At 45.2% G+C, this 19,115-nt stretch overlaps 1 protein-coding gene across 2 annotated transcripts in view; it reads left to right on the top strand.

The window, feature by feature from the left end:
* Positions 1-1,214: 1,214 nt before the first annotated feature.
* The window catches only part of pip5kl1 (phosphatidylinositol-4-phosphate 5-kinase-like 1), a 65,035-nt gene continuing 47,134 nt past the window's right edge, over positions 1,215-19,115 (top strand). The window contains exon 1 of one of the 2 annotated variants that reach the window (XM_059638249.1): positions 1,215-2,018. In XM_059638249.1, the coding sequence (XP_059494232.1) occupies positions 2,007-2,018 (12 nt within the window). In that variant the 5' untranslated portion in view covers positions 1,215-2,006. Of the gene's footprint in view, positions 2,019-2,467; positions 2,526-19,115 lie in introns of those variants that run through there. The other variant, XM_059638248.1, reaches the window with a different exon arrangement.

Here is a 19,115-nt window from a genome sequence, read left to right on the forward strand (position 1 = left end):
CCATCTCCAGCTGCTGTCGTGAAAGTGATGCTGGGCTGCTTACGTGAAGCACTACAGTCCATTTAGTGTAGCAGAGCCCACAGTGCAATTACGGAGGCAGTGATCTAATCACTAGCCCATTAATCCAGAACATCAGGCTATCATTCTGGGGGCATGGATTCCAATCCCACCAGTGAGGTGGTAAATTCACTGATTATCTGGATTTGGTAAATTAGTCTAATGACGACCACGTAGCCAACTCCATCTGGTTCTACGAATGTTCTTTCAGGAGGGAAATCGGCTGGCCTTACCTGGTCTGACCTACACGTGACTCCAGACCCACAGCAATTAAGGATGGACAATAAATGCTGCCCCAGCCAGCGACGTGCAAATCCCACGGACATTTTTTTTAAACTTCTGGAATTTTCACCCATTGACCAGCGATATATTTCCAAGTCAGGGTGGTGAGGGGCTTGGAGTGGGGAGGTGGGGGGGAATCTTGCAGATGTTGGAAGTAACTGCTGCCCTGGTACCTCTAGATGGTGGTGATTGTGGGCTTGGAAGGTGCTGCCTGAGGAGTCTTTGGTGAACTTCTGCAGCGCATCTTGTAGACAGTACACACTGCTGCGACTGTTCATTGGTAGCGGAGGGATTGCATTTTTGTGGTCGTCGTGCCAAACAAGTGGGCTGCTTCGCCCTGGAAGGTGCGCAACTTCTTAAGTATTATTGGAGCTGCACCCAGGGGGGAGTATTCCCTCACACTTGTGACTTGTGCCTGGAAGGTGATGGACAGGTGCTGGGGAGATGGGAGCTGAATTATTTGCTGCAGGATCCTTAACCTCTGACCTGCTCTTGTATCCGCAGTATGTATATATCTGGTCCTCCTCGTCAATGATAACACCCAGGACACTGCTAGTGAGGTATTTAAGATAAGTAGTAACTAGAGGGTAGATGAGAATATTTTTTATGGTTGTCAGTTGCTGTGATCTGAAATGCAGTGTCTAAAAGTGCAGTGGAAGCAGATTGAAGAGTAACTTTCGAAAGGAAAGGGGGGGGCATTGATTTGGCAAGGGGGGGTACACATGCTGGGCTGTGCAGGTGGGAAAAATGGTCTTATTCTGCACTAGGTCACGATGGCTCTGTAGAAGCATAGGTGCCATGAAATTGCAGGCTGTGTTCATATTGGACTTTCTTTAAGGAAATCTACCAGTTGCATTGGCCCCTTATCTAACAGTCGCAGTTGTAAATGAGAACGGGGAGCCTATCCAAAGTTGGGTGTAAGGAACACACCCATCATCTTGACATTAGTTGTTGTATTGGTGTAAGGGTATTTTTCTGCTAGATGTTTTGGTGGAAGACACCTGCACCTCTGAAATAAGTAGGTGTTTGAAGTTACCTAGCAACGTGTTTGTTTATCAGCTAGTGCGTGATTATGGGGTGGTTTGAGAGAACTGGCATTAGCTGCAGTGCTGTCGATATTAGTCCTGCTGACTACTCGTTTTTCTTCCAGTGCCGTCTGAAAGCCCTCCCCTGCAGCATTCCACTGTTAAAAAGTGGCACAAATGTTTCTTTTTAAACAGGAGAATGAACAGCATATTGTCAGACACAGGGCTTGCAATTAAAACAATTTAAGGGTGTTACTTTAAAGGAGTGAGCGTATGGAGTTTGGTTCCACAGTTGTCTATGCGCTCGCACCCAGCAGTGCGAAATCTGACCACCCCTGCTGCAATTTAACTGTAGGTTCAACCAACGGAGCTCAAATAGTGATGGATTTTTCATGGTGGTGAGGGGTGGGGGCTGTCCTGGAATGAGCAGGCGAGTCTTATAAGTGGGGAGGCACTGCATTACAGGAGAAACTGGAGAACGTGGGCTGTGCCTAGGCCTCAGGAGGGACTCACTGGCAAAGGAGGATGCTGGAAAACAAAAGAGTGGGCATCAGCTCAACCTAACCCCAGGGAGCTCAAAAACAAACTGAGTAGATCTAGCAGATCACTGGGAAGCCAGTGAGCTGTCAACATCCTTGCACTATGGCTGAGGAGGTAAGAAATATTTGGGTGAAATCTATATAATTTTTTGGCATGCATGATGGGCGTGAGAGTTATTGCTATGATTGTTTATTTGAGATTTGTTGTAACATAATTAAGAAAAAAATTGCAATTGTAATCAAACCTGCAAATTTAATTTGAGATTGATTGAATCCTGCATTTTCCTAGCTATTTCCAGTCCTGTTCTGTGAATGCACCGGAACACCATCTCTCTTCTTACAGCTTTTATTTGACGGCAATTAAAATGATCTAACTTCAAAAGCTGCAGTGTTCAGTTTGTACTGCAGAAGGTGCTTTCATAAAGAGAAAATGCATTATTCAGGCTGGCTTTCAGTAGCAATTATCTTGGAAGATGGGATGGACTGAAATCGGGAGTGGCGGTTAATGCTGTACCTAACATTAAATGATGTGTTCTGGCGCAAACTTTGATGACTGCTGACATAGTGACATCTCATTGTGTGCAAAGTATAAAATGGACTATTGATGTGCAGTCGGAGGGAAGTAAGTATAAACTACATAGAGGATAGACCCAACTGGCTCATACTGGTGTTTATGCTACCCTCCACCTCTCTTCATCCCACCCTGGCAGTGCATCCTTTCTCCGTCATGCACATTCCTGGCTTTCCCTTAAGTGCATTTGTGTTAACAACCTCTATTACTCCCCGCGTGATGTTAAGTTCCACGTTCTGTCACTTTCCAGTGAAAGTGGTTTCTCCTGAGCTGGGGAAATGTGAGGAGAAGGATGGGACGTTTGTGAAATAATTGAAGCTGTTTAGCTGCATTTTACAGTCCACTTATAAAGTTTCCTTGAGGACCTGAGCTTTGCAGAACAATTCAGGGCGAGCAGATCCCCAGTTAGATTATCCTTGTACAATGAGGTAGCAGACATCAGCGGGAGCAGAGTTCCAGCTGGTAGACTTGGATTATCAACATATTTCCAATGCTGGTTTGCAAAAGTACAGAATGTTGTGTTTCTTACTGCAGATTTGATTTGAGTGTGATTAAAACAACCTAATTTTGAAAGCTGTAGCATGTAAGTAAAACTGTGAAAATATTTCTCTTTTAAATAAAAGGGAATTCAGACTAGGTTTCAATAGTAGCCATCAGTCAGGATGATGTCCAAACATTTTTCTGCACTCATCTTAACTCACACCAAGACACTTCCACTTATCATAGAATCCTTGCAGTGTGGAAGCAGGCTATTTGGCCCATTGAATCCATGCCAGCCCTCTGGAGAGCATCTCACACAGACCCACTTCCCTACCCTATCCCTGTAGCCCTGCATTTCCCATGGCCAATCCACCGAGCCTGCACATCTTTGGACTGTGGGAGGAAACCCACGCAGCCACGGGGAGAACGTGCAAACTGCACACAGACAGTCGCCTGAGGGTGGAATTGAACCTGGATCCCTGGTGCTGGGAGGCAGCAGTGCGAACCACTGAGCCACTGATCACCACCTCTGATTATTCTCTATTGAATCCCAGCCAACAATGCCTTGATTTTAAATTTTTTATTATGCTTTCAGATCCCTCTGCAGGCTTGCCCTCCCTATCACCACAGTCTCGTCCAGCTCTGCAATCCTCTAAGGTTGCTGCACTCCACCAATTCTGAGACCTAGCATTTCTCATTTTTACCAAAAAGGTAGTTCATTTGTAAAACTTGCAAACCATTTTGAATTTTTTTAAAAATTCATTCATGGGATGTGCCAGGGCAGCATTTATTGCTTGTCTGTCATTGATCAGGGAGGTAGCTAAGAGTCAACCACATTGCTGTGGGTCTGGAGTCACATGCAGGCCAGACCAGGTAAGGCTGGTAGATTTGCTTCCCTAAAGGCCATGAGTAAATCAGATGGATTTTTACAGGAATCAATAGTGGTTACGTGATTTCCATTAGGGTCAATTCTTAATCCAGAATTTTATTGGATTCAAATTTCGTCATCTGCCATGATGGGATTCAAACCTACCTCCATAGATTCTCGATTACTAGTCTAGTCATATCACCCCATGCTACTGTCTCTCCAAAAATACTACAGAAAGTGTAATAAAGTTGAACGTTTCTCTACTCAGCATGGCACACTCTGAGGTGCCCTAATACAATTGCAGCATTTTTCAAGTTCATAAATAAAATCCCAAGCACACAGCTCCGAGGGTAAACCCCTCGAATTTAACCCCACTCAGCAGGAGCACGCTCCCCTGTGTGGTGCCATTGTAGAATTTCTGCGTTCTTGATGCTCACAGTGGATGTTCCATGTCAAAAACACAGCGCAGCATGTTCCACACAGTTTCCAGCCCACAATCCACTATTGCAAAAAGGTCATGGACCCGAACATTCCCCCCTTGTGCCTCTGTATCAGCTGTCCAAGTGTTGGTGCGTCCCTCGTCTTATATCTTTAACCTTTCTTAACCATTCTACTAGTGCAGGCCGTGACCTCAGCAGCCTGGTGCCCTAATCTTTGGCATTCCCTCCCCTAAACTTCTCTGTCATTTCTTACTGCCTACCTGTTAAACCATGTGTTTGGTCACCTGCCTTCATTCTTCTTATGTGGCTCAGTGCCGATTTCTGTTGAGAGCGCTCCTGTGAAGAGCTTTTTCCCAAGTGAAAGATGCTACAGAAATATACACTGTTGTAAACCTGTTTATTTTTATCGCTTCTGGACTCTTTATCGTGGTCTAGTGACTGGGATCGGAAGCCAGATACAGGATCACAGCACATCAGGATATAACCTGCTGGTATTTGTTGCCAGGCTGTCAACTCTGTTCCAAGTGAATCAGAAGCCAAGATATCTTTCTTTCATTGGAAGGGTTTATTAACTTCTAAATCTTAGAGTTCCTTCCTCAAGCCGACTCTTCATCTAGCCAGTTAATTAATCAATCAATTAATCCCGATCACCTTGGTAATGACTTGCTGTATTAACACGGATTTAGACTCAACCACTTCAGTAAGATATTGAAAGTCTAGTCGAGCTTGTACTCCAGAAACAGCAACCCGGGCAGGACAAAACGCTGGAAATTTGGGGAGGGTGGCACGGTCGCAGAGGCAGAGAGGGGATCTATATTCCCAGTGAGTAATTTCTAGTGTTGATCAATTGTGTCCAGATTCAGTAAGTACCCTCATGGCTTGCCCATGTGCAGACCCTACGTATGGCCCACCTCAGCGCAGCCTCGTAGGCCCCTGTCTTCACCCCATTCCCACTTACTTCACCACAGGAGTTTATGTACCATCAGTGAAGCCATTACTGTGACCTTTGTTTGAGACAATAAATCAAGTTTACACAGCGTAGCAGTGAATCCCACCCCCTTCAACCAATGGGCTATCATCAAGTGAAGGAGAATGTTTGTATTGTTCCTCAAAAGATCCTTGAAAGTGGAGCCGCAGGTAGATGGGGCGGTGAGGAAGGCGTTTGGCACAGTTGCCCTCATTGGTCGGAACTTGGAGTATAGAAGTTGGGATGTGATGTTGCAGCTGTACATTGGTCAGAGATAATGGGAACTGCAGATGCTGGAGAATCCAAGATAACAAAATGTGGAGCTGGATGAACACGGCAGGCCAAGCAGCATCTCAGGAGCACAAAAGCTAGGCCACTTTTGGGAAAACTGTGTAGAATTCTGATCGCCCTTCGATAGGAAGGATGTTGTTAAACTTGAGAGGATGCAGAAAAGATTCACAAAAGTGTTGCCGGGGTTGGAGGGTTTGAGCTACAGGGAGAGGCTGAACAGGCTGGGGCTATTTTCCCCGGAGGCTGAGGGGTGATCTTATAGAGGTTTATAAAACCATGAGGGGTGTGGATAGGGTGAATAGTCAAGGTCTTATTCCCAGGTTCGGGGCGGGGGGAGTTCCAAATCTAGAGGATCATCGGTCGAAGGTGAGAGGGGACAGATTTAAAAGGGACCTGACGGGTTACTTTTTCATGCAGAGGGTGGTGCATGTGTGAACATAGAGCATAGAACAGTGCAGCACTTTACAGGCCCTACGGCCCACAATGTTGTGCTGACCTATTATCCTACTCTAAGATCAATCGACCCTGCGTACCCGACATTTTATTATCCTCCATGTGCCTATCCAAGAGTCGCTTAAAATATCCCTAATGTATCCACTCCACTACCTCCGCCGACAGCGTATTCCACGCACCCACCAATCTCTGCGTGATGAACCTACCTCTGACATCTCCCCTATACCTTCCTCCAATCACCTTAAAATTATGCCCCCTCATAATAGTCATTTCCATCCTGGAAAAAAGTCTCTGGATATCCACTCTATCTCTGCTTCTCATCATCTTGTACATCTCTATCAAGTCACCTCTCATCCTTCTTTGCTCCAAAGAGAAAAACCCTAGCTCCCTCAACCTTTCCTCATAAGACCTGCCCTCCAGCATCCTGGTAAATCTCCTCTGCACCCTCTCTGAAGTTTCCACATCTTTCCTATGCTGAGGCGACTAGAACTGAAAACATTATTCTAAGTGTGGTCTAAGCAGGTTTGATAGAGCTGCAGCATAACCTCGCGGCTCTTAAACTCTATTCCCCTGCCAATGAAAGCCAATACACCTTCTTCACAACCCTATCAACTTGGGTAGCAACTTTGAGGGGATCTATGGACGTGAGCCCCAACATCCTTCTGTTAGTCCACACTGCCAAGAATCCTGCCATTAACCCTGTATTGTGAATTCAAATTCAACCATCCAAAATGAAAGACTTCACAATTTTCCGGCTTGAATTCCATCCGCCACTTCTTTGCTCAGCTCTGCATCCTGTCAATGTCCCATTGCAAACCACAACAGCCCTCCATCCTGTCCACAACTCCACCAACCTTCGTGTCATTGGCAAACTTACTAACCCACCCTTCCACTTCCTCATCCAAGTCATTTATAAAGATCACAAAGAGCAGAGGTCCCAGAACAGATCCCTGCGGAACACCACTGGTCACCGAGCTCCAGGATGAACACTTTCCATCTACATATACCCTCTGTCTTCTATTGGAGAGCCAGTTTTGTATTCAGACAGCTAAATTTCCCTGAATCCCATGCCTCCTTACTTTCTGAATGAGCCTACCATGGGGAACCTTGTCAAATGCCTTGCTAAAATCCATATACACCACATCGACTGCTTGATCTTCAATATGTTTTGTCACATCGGCAAAGAATTAAATAAGACTTGAGGCATGGCCTGCCCCTCACAAAGCCATGCTATTTCTAATCAAACTGTGCTTTTCCAAATAATCGTAAACACTACCTCTCAGAATCCGCTCCAATAATTCGCCCAACACAGAAGTAAGGCTGACCAGTCTGTAATTTCCAGGATTTTCCCTATTCCCTTTCTTGAACAAGGGAATGGCATTTGCCACTCTCCAATCTTCTCGTACTACTACAGTGGACAGCGAGGATGCAAAGATCAGTGCCAAAGTGGCAGCAACCTCTTCCCTCGCTTCCCGTAGTAATCTTGGGTATATCAATCCTCGAGTTTTGCAAAATTTCTAGCATATCCTCCTTCCTAACATCAACTTCTTCGAGCATATCAGCCTGTTTCATGCTGTGCTCACAAATGTCAAGGTCCCTCTCACTGGTGAATACTGAAGCAAAGTGTTCATTAAGGACCTCCCCTACCTCCTCTGACTCTGCACACAAATTCCCTCCACTATCCCTGAGTGCCCTACCCTCACTCTGGTCATCCTCTTGTTCCTCACATAAGTACAGAAAGCCTTGGGGTTTTTCTTGATCCTACCCACCAAGGTTTTCTCTCAGTCCCTTCTAGCTCTCCTAAGTCCATTCTTCAGTTCCTTCCTGGCTACATTGTAGACCTCTAGAGCCCTGTCTGATTCTTGTTTCCTCAACCTTAAGTAAGCTTCCTTCTTCCTCTTGACTAGGTATTCCGCATGTCTTGTCATCCAAGGTTCCTTCACCTTACCATCCTTTCCCTGCTTCAGTAGGATAAACCTATCCAGTATCTGTAGCAAGTGCTCCCTAAACAACCTCCATATTTCCGTTGTGCATTTCCCTGAGAACATCTGTTCCCAATTTATGCTCTGTAGTTCTTGCCTGATAGCATTGTAATTCCCCCTCCCCCAATTAAATACTTTCCCATACAGTGTGCTCCTATCCCTCTCCATGGCTATAGTAAAGGTCAGGGAGTTGTGATCACTGTCACCAAAGTGCTCTTCCACCGAGAGGTCTGACGCCTGGCCTGGTGGAAGGAGCTTCCAGAGGAAGTAGTGGAAGCTGATATAATTACAACATTTAAAAGGCATCTGGATGGGTAAATGAATAGAGGGTTTAGAGGAATATCAGCCAAATGTTGACAAATGGGACTAGGTCAGATTGGGATGTCTGTTTTAGAACAGTACAGCACAATACAGGCCCTTCGGCCCACGATGTTGTGCCGAACTTTTACCCTAAACCTAAGGTCTGTCTAACCTCCACCCCTACCTTATACTATCATCCATATGCCTATCGAATAGCCGCTTAAATGCCCCTAATGAGGCTGACTCCACTACCCTCTCCGGCAATGCATTCCACTCCCTGATCACTCTCTGAGTAAAGAACCTACCTCTGACATCTCCCCTATATCTACCTCCACTCGCTTTAAAACTATGACCCCTCATAATAGCTACTTACACCCTAGTGAAAAGTCTCTGGCTGTCCACTCTATCTATACCTCTGATCATTTTGTACACCTCTATCAAGTCACCTCTCAACCTTCGTCGTTCTAAAGAGAAAAGTCCTAGCTCACTCAACCTTTCCTCATAAGACCTTCCCTCCTTTCCAGGCAACATCCTGGTGATGCTCCTCTGCACCTTTTCCAATGCTTCCACATCTTTCCTGTAATGAGGTGACCAGAACTGGACACAATACTCCAGATGTGGCCGAACCAGGCTTTTGTATAGCTGGAGCATAACTTCAGGGCCCTTGAACTTAATCCCTCTATTAATGAAAGCTCACACACCTTCTTAACAACTCTATCCACCTGGGTGGTAGCTTTCAGGAAACTGTGAACATGAAACCCGAGATCCCTCTGCACCTCCACACTGCCAAGAATCTTTCCGTTAACCCTGTATTCTCCTTTCAAATTTGTCCTTCCAAAATGAATCACCTCACACTTTTCAGGGTTAAACTCCATCTGCCACTTCTCAGCCCATCCCTGCCGCATCCTATCAATGTCCCTTTGTAACCTAGAACCGCCCTCTGCACTATCCACAACTCAACGCACCTTCATCAGCAAACTTACTAATCCACCCTTCCACTCCTTCATCCAAATCATTAACAAAAATCACAAATAGAAGAGGACCCAGGACAGATCCTTGTGGTACACCACTCGGAACTGAGCACCAGTTTGAATATTTTCCATCTACTTGTTTTAAAGGCCTGTCACTGTCAATTTGTACACATAAACGTGTTGGTACAGAAAGGCACTATCTGTAGCAAGATCATATGTGACCAATTGATCTGTTTTAGAGGTGGTCGTTGAGGTTATTAGGCCGGAATAGCCTTCTTTGACTTCACTTTATCCTGTACAATCTTGTAGATTTTGCAATGTCTCTTCCACAGTCCAATTCCGCTCCTCTGTCAATTTTGGCTCAATCCCTCCAGCCACTATGATGTCGCTCCCCAACCCATCAACGACTCCACTAATTGCCGATATCTCCATAACTCCCACTCAACGTTCCTATAATTCCCTATTTCACCATTAAACATCCCCCAATACCCATTCTGTCCTTCAATGCCCCCCCCCGGAATTCTCCATCTCCTTCCTATTTATAACACCATACCGACTTCTCCAGCCGTCCCCCTATGAACTCTCTGGCCTATCTTCCAATGACGTTCTGGAGCCATGACGGCATAGTATGTAATAAATTGTGCCACAAGTAAATAAATATTTCTTCATTACTAAAGCCTTCGACTATTAGACAAAACAATGGCATGTTAATAGCTTGTTCTGTGGCAGAACTGAACAACTCTCAAATGAGAGAAAATGTTCAGTTTTTTTTCATACATGGTTATATCACAAATGTGAACCCACTGCACACACATGACTGCACGTGTCCAATACTTGCAGCATGGGTTAGTACCTGGGACTTCGATGTTGTGGCCATTTTGGAGACATGGATAGAGCAGGGACAGGAATGGTTGTTGCATGTTCCGCGATTTAGATGTTTCAGTAAGAACAGAGAAGATGGTAAAAGGGGCGGAGGTGTGGCATTGTTGGTCAAGGACATACAGTTGCAGAAAGGATGTTTGGGGACTCGTCAACTGAGGTAGTATGGGCTGAGGTTAGAAACAGGAAAGGAGAGGTCACCCTGTTGGGAGTTTTCTATAGGCCTCCGAATAGTTCCAGAGATGTAGAGGAAAGGATAGCAAAGATGATTCTCGATAGGAGTGAGAGAGACAGGGTAGTTGTCATGGGGGACTTCAACTTTCCAAATATTGACTGGGAACACTGTAGTTCGAGTACTATAGATGGGTCAGTTTTTGTCCAGTGTGTGCAGGAGGGATTCCTGACACAGTATGTAGATAGACCAACAAGGGGCGAAGCCACATTAGATTTGGTACTGGGTAATAAGCCCGGCCAATGTTAGATTTGGAAGTAGGTGAGCACTTTGGTGATAGCGATCACAATTCTGTTATGTTTACTTTAGTGATGGAAAGGGATAGGTGTATACCACTGGGCAAGAATTATAGCTGGGGGAAAGGCAATTACGATGAGATTAGGCAGGATTTAGGGAGCATAGGATGGGGAAGGGAACTGCAGGGGATGGGCACATTAGAAATGTGGAACTTATTCAAGGAAAAGCTCCTGTGTGTCCTAGATAAGCATGTACCTGTCAGACAGGGAGGAAGCTGTAGAGCGCGGGAGCCGTGGTTTACGAAGGAGGTGGAATCTCTGGTCAAGAGGAAGAAGAATGCTTATGTTAGGATGAGATGTGAAGGCTCAGTTAGGGCACTTGAGGGCTACGAGGTAGCCAGGAAAAACCTAAAGAGAGAGCTCAGAAGAGCCAGGAGGAGACATGAGAAGTTGTTGGAGGATAGGATCAGGGTAAACCCTATGGCTTTCTATAGGTATTTAAGGAATAAAAGAATGACGAAAGTAAGATTAGGCCCAATCAAGGATAGTAGTGGGAAGTTGTGTGTGGAGTCAGAAGAGATAGGGGAAGCGCTAAATGAATATTTTTCAACAGTATCCACTCTAGAAAACGACAATGTTGTCGAGGAGAATACTGAGATACAGGCTACTAGACTAGGTGGGATTGAGGTTCACAAGGAAGAAGTATTAGAAATCCTTCAGAGGGTGAAGATAGATAAGTCCCCTGGGCCGGATGGGATTTATCCTCGGATCCTCTGGGAAGCCAGGGAGGAGATTGCCGAGCCTTTGGCATTGATCTTTAACTCGTCATTGTCTGCAGGAATAGTGCCAGACAATTGGAGGAAAGCAAATGTGGTTCCCCTGTTCAAGAAGGGGAGTAGAGACAACCCTGGTAATTATAGACCTGTGAGCCTTACCCCAGTTGTTGGTAAAGTGTTGGAAAAGGTTATAAGGGATAGGATTTATAATCATCTAGAAAAGAATAAATTGACTAGGGATAGTCAGCACGGTTTTGTGAAGGGAAGGTCGTGCCTCACAAAGCTTATTGAGTTCTTTGAGAAGGTGACCAAACAGGTAGATGAGAGTAAACCGGTTGATGTGGTGTATATGGACTTCAGCAAGGCGTTCGATAAGGTTCCCCACAATAGGCTATTGTACAAAATGCGGAGGAATGGAATTGTGGGAGATATAGCAGTTTGGATCGGAAATTGGCTTGCTGAAAGAAGACAGAGGGTGGTAGTTGATGGGAAATGTTCATCCTGGAGACTAGTTACTAGTGGTGTACCTCAAGGGTCGGTGTTGGGTCCACTGCTGTTTTGTCATTTTTATAAATGACCTGGATGAGGGCGTAGAAGGATGGGTTAGTAAATTTGCAGACGTCACTAAGGTCGGTGGAGTTGTGGATAGTGACGAAGGATGCTGTAGGTTGCAGAGAGACATAGATAAGCTGCAGAGCTGGGCTGAGAGGTGGCAAATGGAGTTTAATGCAGACAAGTGTGAGGTGATGCACTTTGGTAGGAGTAACCAGAAGGCAAAGTACTGGGCTAATGGTAAGATTCTTAGTAGTGTAGGTGGGCAGAGAGATCTCGGTGTCAATGTACACAGATCCTTGAAAGTTGCCACCCAGGTTGACAGGGCTGTTAAGAAGGCATAGAGTGTTTTAGCTTTTATTAATAGAGGGATTGAGTTCCGGAACCAAGAGGTTATGCCGCAGCTGTACAAAACTCTGGTGCGGCCACACTTGGAGTATTGTGTACAGTTCTGGTCACCGCATTATAAGAAGGATGTGGAAGCTTTGGAAAGGGTGCAGAGGAGATTTACTAGGATGTTGCCTGGTATGGAGGGAAGGTCTTACGAGGAAAGGCTGAGGGACTTGAGGCTGTTTTCATTAGAGAGAAGAAGGTTGAGAGGTGACTTAATTTAAACATATAAGATAATCAGAGGGTGAGATAGGGTGGATAGGAAGAGCCTTTTTCCTAGGATGGTGACGGCAAGCACGAGGGTGCATAGCTTTAAATTGAGGGGTGAAAGATATAGGACAGATGTCAGAGGTAGTTCCTTTACTCAGAGAGTAGTAGGGGAATGGAACGCTTTGCCTGCAACGGTAGTAGATTCGCCAACTTTAGGTACATTTAAGGTGTCATTGGATAAGCATATGGACGTACATGGAATAGTTTAGGTTAGATGGGCTTGAGATCGGTATGACAGGCCGGCACAACATCGAGGGCCGAAGGGCCTGTGCCGTGCTGTAACGTTCTATGTTCTATGTTCTATGTAATACATACTGCAGGGTGAATACAAATATTTCTTCTGCCATTCGTGTAGGAATCCAGGATCTAAAGCCTTTAAATGTTGAGAAGTGGGTTAATCAGCCCATTGAGACTGCTCCACCATTCAATGAGATCACGGGTGACCTGATAATCCTCAACCCTACTTTCCCACCCTTTCCCCCATAGCGTTTGATTCCCTTTTACTGATTAAAAATCAGTCTGTCTATCTCAGTCTTGTATATCCTTAACTACGCAACCTTGACAGTCCTCTGAGGTAAAGAATTCTATAGATTCACTGCCCTCAGAAGAAATTCTTCCTCATCTCTGTCTTAAATGTGCAATTCCTTATTCTGAGATTGTACCCTTTTGGTCCTAGACTGTTCCACAAGGGAAATAATCTTTCCATATCTACCCTGTCAAGTCCCCTAGGAATCTTGTATGTTTCAATAAAATCACCTCACATTCTTTGATATTTTAATGAGTACAGGTCCAATATAGTCAATCTCTCCTCCATACCTGCTGTCAGTCCAGTGACTCTGACTCACTGTGTAAAACTCTGATTTCAGTCGCTTGGCCAAACACTGCATTTTGAAAGTATCTCTCAGCATGGAAAGCAGCAGCTCTGCCCATCACTTTGAAAGAGCTGTGCCATTAGTCTTCCATTAGTTTGCCCTTCCGTGATGGGCTTGCAGGGCTATCCCCTTTGTGTAAATCCACTGCCTATCCAAGTTAGGACGAAAACAAACACAGGAAAACAACAAAATGCTCCCAGCCATTGAAAACCTCTTGGAATCCCCAGTAATGGTGAGCAGACAGAAGCCCATCTCTTCCTTACTCTCTGGGCAAGGAGAAAGATAGAAACAATAAAATCTCAATTCCGGGTTCGGTCTATGTCCAGGACAAGGTGCCAGTTTGAGAACAGAATGGGCACGTGCCAGTGAGTAATGGCTGCAATTCCTTTCATTGTGAGAGACTTAACTGTACCTTTGTACACAGAATTACACCTCTGCGTTGAACATACAGTATGTCAGTAGGCCATTTGGCCCATCTCACCCATACTGGTGCTTATGATCCATTTGATCCTCCTCCTGCATCCCTCTTGATCTCATTCTGTCAACATCTTTTGCTCCTTACGCCACCCCCATTAAATACATCAACAGTATCCACTTCAAACACTCCTTGTAGTGATGACTTGCACATAGTGACCACTCTCAATGTAAGAACCTTTATCCTGAATTACCAACTGGATATATTTTGGCCAACTTGTGCCTTTCTATGGTTCTGGTCTCCTCCTCTATTGGTAGAAATGTGTTCTCTCTGTCCAACCTACTACAATTCCTTTCATTGTCATAAAGATCACCCACAAATTCTTCTTAATAGAGAAAAAAAACTCTATTTCCTGGTACTCTAATTTCTGATGCCAACCTAAAGAATGTTTTTATGAATCTCCTTCAATGCCTCTGTATTCCTTTCCTCATATAGAGACTAGAAACATGCATATCAAAGCTGGAGGTCTACCCGGTCTTCTATCATTACCAACTAGGAGTGAATTGTAGAGCGACATATCCAGCTAATGGAAGGCAGTCATTCCTAAAATGGGATTTAACAGAATTCTGAGGCACATTGCCTGAGTTTCCTTAAATAGATAGTTGATACATTACATAAGAAGGAGAAGTAGAAAAGAAGTAGGTTATTCAGCCCCTTGAGGACACTGTGCTATCCCATAAAACCATGGCTGACTTGAAACAGTAGTAGAAATTGCTCGAAAAGCTCAGCAGGTCTGGCAGCATCTGTGGAGAGAAGTCAGAGTTAACGTTTCAGGTCCAGTGACCCTTCCTCAGAAGATGGCTGCTTTGATGTGACCGTAATTCCACTTTCTTATTCCAGTCTTGTTGAACAAGAAGTCATTGAACACAGCCGTGAATATATTCTGACCCGACCTCCACTGCTCAATGGCAAGAGAATTCCAAAGATGTAAGGAAGTCACTCCTATTTCCCGCTTAAGTGGAAAATGCCATATTTAAGATGTGCCCCCCTGCTTTTAGATAACCTCCAGGATTTCCACCAGCACCCTATCCGAAACCAGGGAAGCCCTAGACTCCCCGACTCCTTCCGGGGAGTTGTAGATTCTTCCATACATGCACTCAGTCATTCTCGGGGAGTTCCAGATCCATCCCTCCAACACACACTCGTGTACACATAGACTCTCTCTGAGGGAGTTCTGGATAACTCCCCCAACACACAAGTGCACATGCATATGCACACTTTTGGGGATTTCTACATATCCTCCCAAAACATGTATGCACGCAGACTCTCTTTAGGAGAGTTCTAGATTCCTCCCAAAACACACGTCCACACACACACTCACACACACAAACACACACACACACACACACACACACACACACACACACACACACAGACACGTGTACCCTATCTAGGGGAATTCTAGATTCTCCTCACAAGACGAGTTCTGGATCCTACCCTGTGGGTTAGCTATGAACACGATCTCTCCACATGTGGAACTAAGTTTACGTTAGTGAGAAATGGAGTTAAGAATTGGAATTATTGGAGGGTCTTCCTTGAACTTGTCAGGGCTGTGTAGAGTAGAGGAGCCTAAAAGGGTGGTGGAGGCAGGAAACTCTAAACATTTTAAAATATCCTTGGATATTCACTTGAAGTGCCATAACCTACAAGGCTACAGACAATGAGTTGAGTTAAGTGGGCTTGGGCTGGATGCTTCTTGTTGGCGATCATAAACATGATGGGCTGAATGACCTTACGTGCTGTAAATGTTGATGATTCTCTGGTTCAAAAAGTGGTAGGGTGTTGTGTAATGGTTTCTATACATCAGTGAGATAGAACAAATTACCCCTTTTATATGCTCTGATCTTCACGATATGGAAGTAACAGTAAGTGGATTCAGTGGAAGTTTGGCCCTGGGATTAATAGGAAAGTTTGACTAGAGAAGTGGCAGGAATAGGAAGGAGCACGGGAACTGGAGCGTAGGATAAAGGGTCCTTTGAGCTGAGTCCACCATTTCATTATAGCATGGCTCATCTGAATGCACGGCTTCACAGATTTGTGCCTTCAGCCATATTCGTTCCTGCTTGGTGGACTTTACAATCCTGCAGCAGTGAGAGTTATCGCACTGTTTCACATTCCATTCTAGAACATAGAATTGTGCAGCACCGTACAGGCCCTTCGGCACCCGATGTTGTGCCAAGCTTTTGCCCTAAACCTAAGGTCTATCTAACCTCCACCCCTACCTTATACTATCATCCATATGCCTATCTAATAGCTGCTTAAATGCCCCTAATGAGGCTGACCCCACTACCCTCTCCAGCAATGCATACCACACCCCGACCATTCTCTGAGTAAAGAACCTACCTCTGACAAGTCCCCTATATCTACCTCCACTCATTTAAAACTATGTCCCATCGTAATAGCTACCTCCACCCTAGGAAAAAGTCTCTGGCTGTCTACACTATCTATACCTCTGGTCATTTTGTACACCTCTATCAAGTCACCTCTCATCCTTCGTCATTCTAAAAAGAAAAGCCCTAGCTCTTTCAACCTTTCCTCATAAGACCTTCACTCCATTCCAGATAACATCCTGGTGAATCTCCTCTCACCTTTTCCAACACCTCCACATCTTTCCTGTAATGAGGTGATCAGAACTGGACACAATACTCCAGATGTGGCCGAACCAGGCTTTTGTATAGCTGGAGCATAACTTCATGGCTCTTGAACTCAATCCCTCTATTAATGAAAGCTCACACACCACACGCCTTCTTAACAACTCTATCCACCTGGGTGGTGGCTTTCAGGAAACTGTCAACATGAAACCCGAGATCCCTCTGCACCTCCACACTGTCAAGAATCTTTCCACTAACCCTGCATTCTGCTTTCAAGCTTGCCCTTCCAAAATGAATCGCCTCACCTCATTCTTATAGGGATGGCTCTGGAAAAAATCTTCTTCTGGGAAATGTCACTCACTGCTCCCCAGTGAGAAGCTGCATTCCTAATGAGGTCTTTCCCAGTTACAGGATACATGTGGACCCTGCCCTTAATGGCCAAAACATCCAACAAGGCTTTACGGAGGGTGGAGAAACAAATAAAAAAAACAGGAGAAACAGAATGACCACCAAGCAGAGCTGGGAGAGTTAGGAGTCAGATTGAGCTTTAAGATGAGAGCACCTCATGATAGCTGGATTCTTTGTCAACCAGTTTGTGATGTGGAAAAGGGCACATAGACAGAGGCGAAGGTTAGAAGACCAGAAGACCCAGGGTGGCACAAAAGAAAGACAAAGCGTCAAGCATCTTTTAAGAAGAGGATTTAATCTAATTCAACAGGAAGCCTGTATGGATGGGCCCAGAGCCTGAGCTGATTGACAACTGGGGCATGGGCAGCTGATGTTTTAAAACAGGAAGCACTGGAGAAACCCTAAGGTTCAGTAGCAGATGACAAGGTGTGGAGCTGGATGAACACAGCAGGCCAAGCAGCATCAGAGGAGCAGGAAGGCTGAAGTTTCAGGCCTAGACTCCTCTCCAGAATTTCTAAAGGATGGTCTAGGCCCGAAATGTCAGCTCTCCTGCTCCTATGATGCTGCCTGACCTGCTGTGTCCATCCAGCTCCACACCTTGTTATCTCAGATTCTCCAGCATCTGCAGTTCCTACTATCTCAGGTCCAGTAACATGTGTGCAGAGAGAAACAGCTAATGTTTCAAATTCGATTTGAGTTCTTTGGAACCCAGAGCCATGAAGAAGAGTCACACCAGACACAACATTAACTCTGTTTCTCTCTCCATGGATACGGCCAGACATGAAGATTTTCACCAGCACGCTTTCTTATTTCACACCCCCAGCATCTACACAACTCAGCTTTTGATGTGAAGTTGTGAGCAGGTTGAAATTCAAGGAGGACGAGGCCTTTAGGACAATCAAGTCTAGGGGTGACAGAAACAGCGATTAAGGTTTAGGATGAGGTGGGGACAGAGATGGATGATGACGCAGAGGGATCCAGAGTGTCATTGGGTCTGCGCTCATCCAGGCAAGTGGGGAGTATTCCATCACACTCCTGACTTGTGCCTTGTGGATTGTCACAAGGCTTTGGGGAGACAGGAGCAATATTCTCTCATTCTCTTTGGGGTGTGTGGGTGCTTTAAAGGTGGGCACTGTTTAAAATGTATTGCATGTTCATGCACATGTGGTAACTTAAAGGGGCCCATGAGTGTGTGGCTCGTGGTATGCCCAATCAAGCTTAGGGGGGGGCGTTTGGTCAGCACTTGTGTTACTCAGCCCCTGACCTACTCTAGTAGCTGCGGTGTTTGTAATGACTAGGCCACTTGTGCTTTTGATCAATACCAAGTCCGAAGTGGAGAATTCAGCAGAAGGTCATCAGAGTTTGTTCTCTCTCCTAGCAAGCAGTGAAGGCTGGTCACTGAAGTATAACCACCGCTGAGTTTGATTCATGAGGGTGTTGAGGGTCATGGAGCGGTAGCAGGGGAAGAGTTCACATCAGATCAACTGTGAATTTATTGAGTGCGCAGCAGGCTCTGGGGCCAAATGGCCTACTTCTGTTCTGATTTTGAATCTTCTGATGTTCAGCAATGATGTAGTCACTGAAGGCCTGGGGTGTATAGAGGAATAACAATTATTCCCAGGAAAAGTCTAAACAATCATAGTTTCTATCTAGAGATAGTAAGAACTGCAGATGCTGGAGAATCCAAGATAACAAGGTGTGGAGCTGGATGAACACAGCAGGCCAAGCAGCATCAGAGGAGCAGGAAAGCTGACGTTTTGGGCCTAGGCTGCAATGATGCTGCTTGGCCTGCTGTGTTCATCCAGCCCTCCATCTCATAGTTTCTATCTATCCTGACTGTTTTGTTTGGTCTGTTTGAGGGGAATCTTGTGTGTTTATTTGGTGAGAGGTGTCTGAGATGTAGATAGGGGCCGAGGCGGAGATACAGCTTTGGTACGGGGGTGGTGTGGGGGAGCAGAATGAAAACAGAGGACGGTAAAGGCAACAGAGCCCAATAACAATGATACCCTGGGAGGGAAGATTCTTTGCAAAGGATGTTAGGATGGAATTGATTTGGGGTGTTAGTATGAGCTAGATGGGAGGAATGGACAGAATGGAAAGTGGTTGGCAATGAGGTGGGGTGGATATAATGATAGAATTAATTAAGTGTGACAAAGCAGATGGGCAGTTTGTTGAATACGATGTTTTATGCCAAAGCTATTCTTTCCA

Source organism: Stegostoma tigrinum, chromosome 29, assembly GCF_030684315.1.
Source record: "Stegostoma tigrinum isolate sSteTig4 chromosome 29, sSteTig4.hap1, whole genome shotgun sequence".
In the NCBI taxonomy this organism is placed as follows: domain Eukaryota; kingdom Metazoa; phylum Chordata; class Chondrichthyes; order Orectolobiformes; family Stegostomatidae; genus Stegostoma; species Stegostoma tigrinum.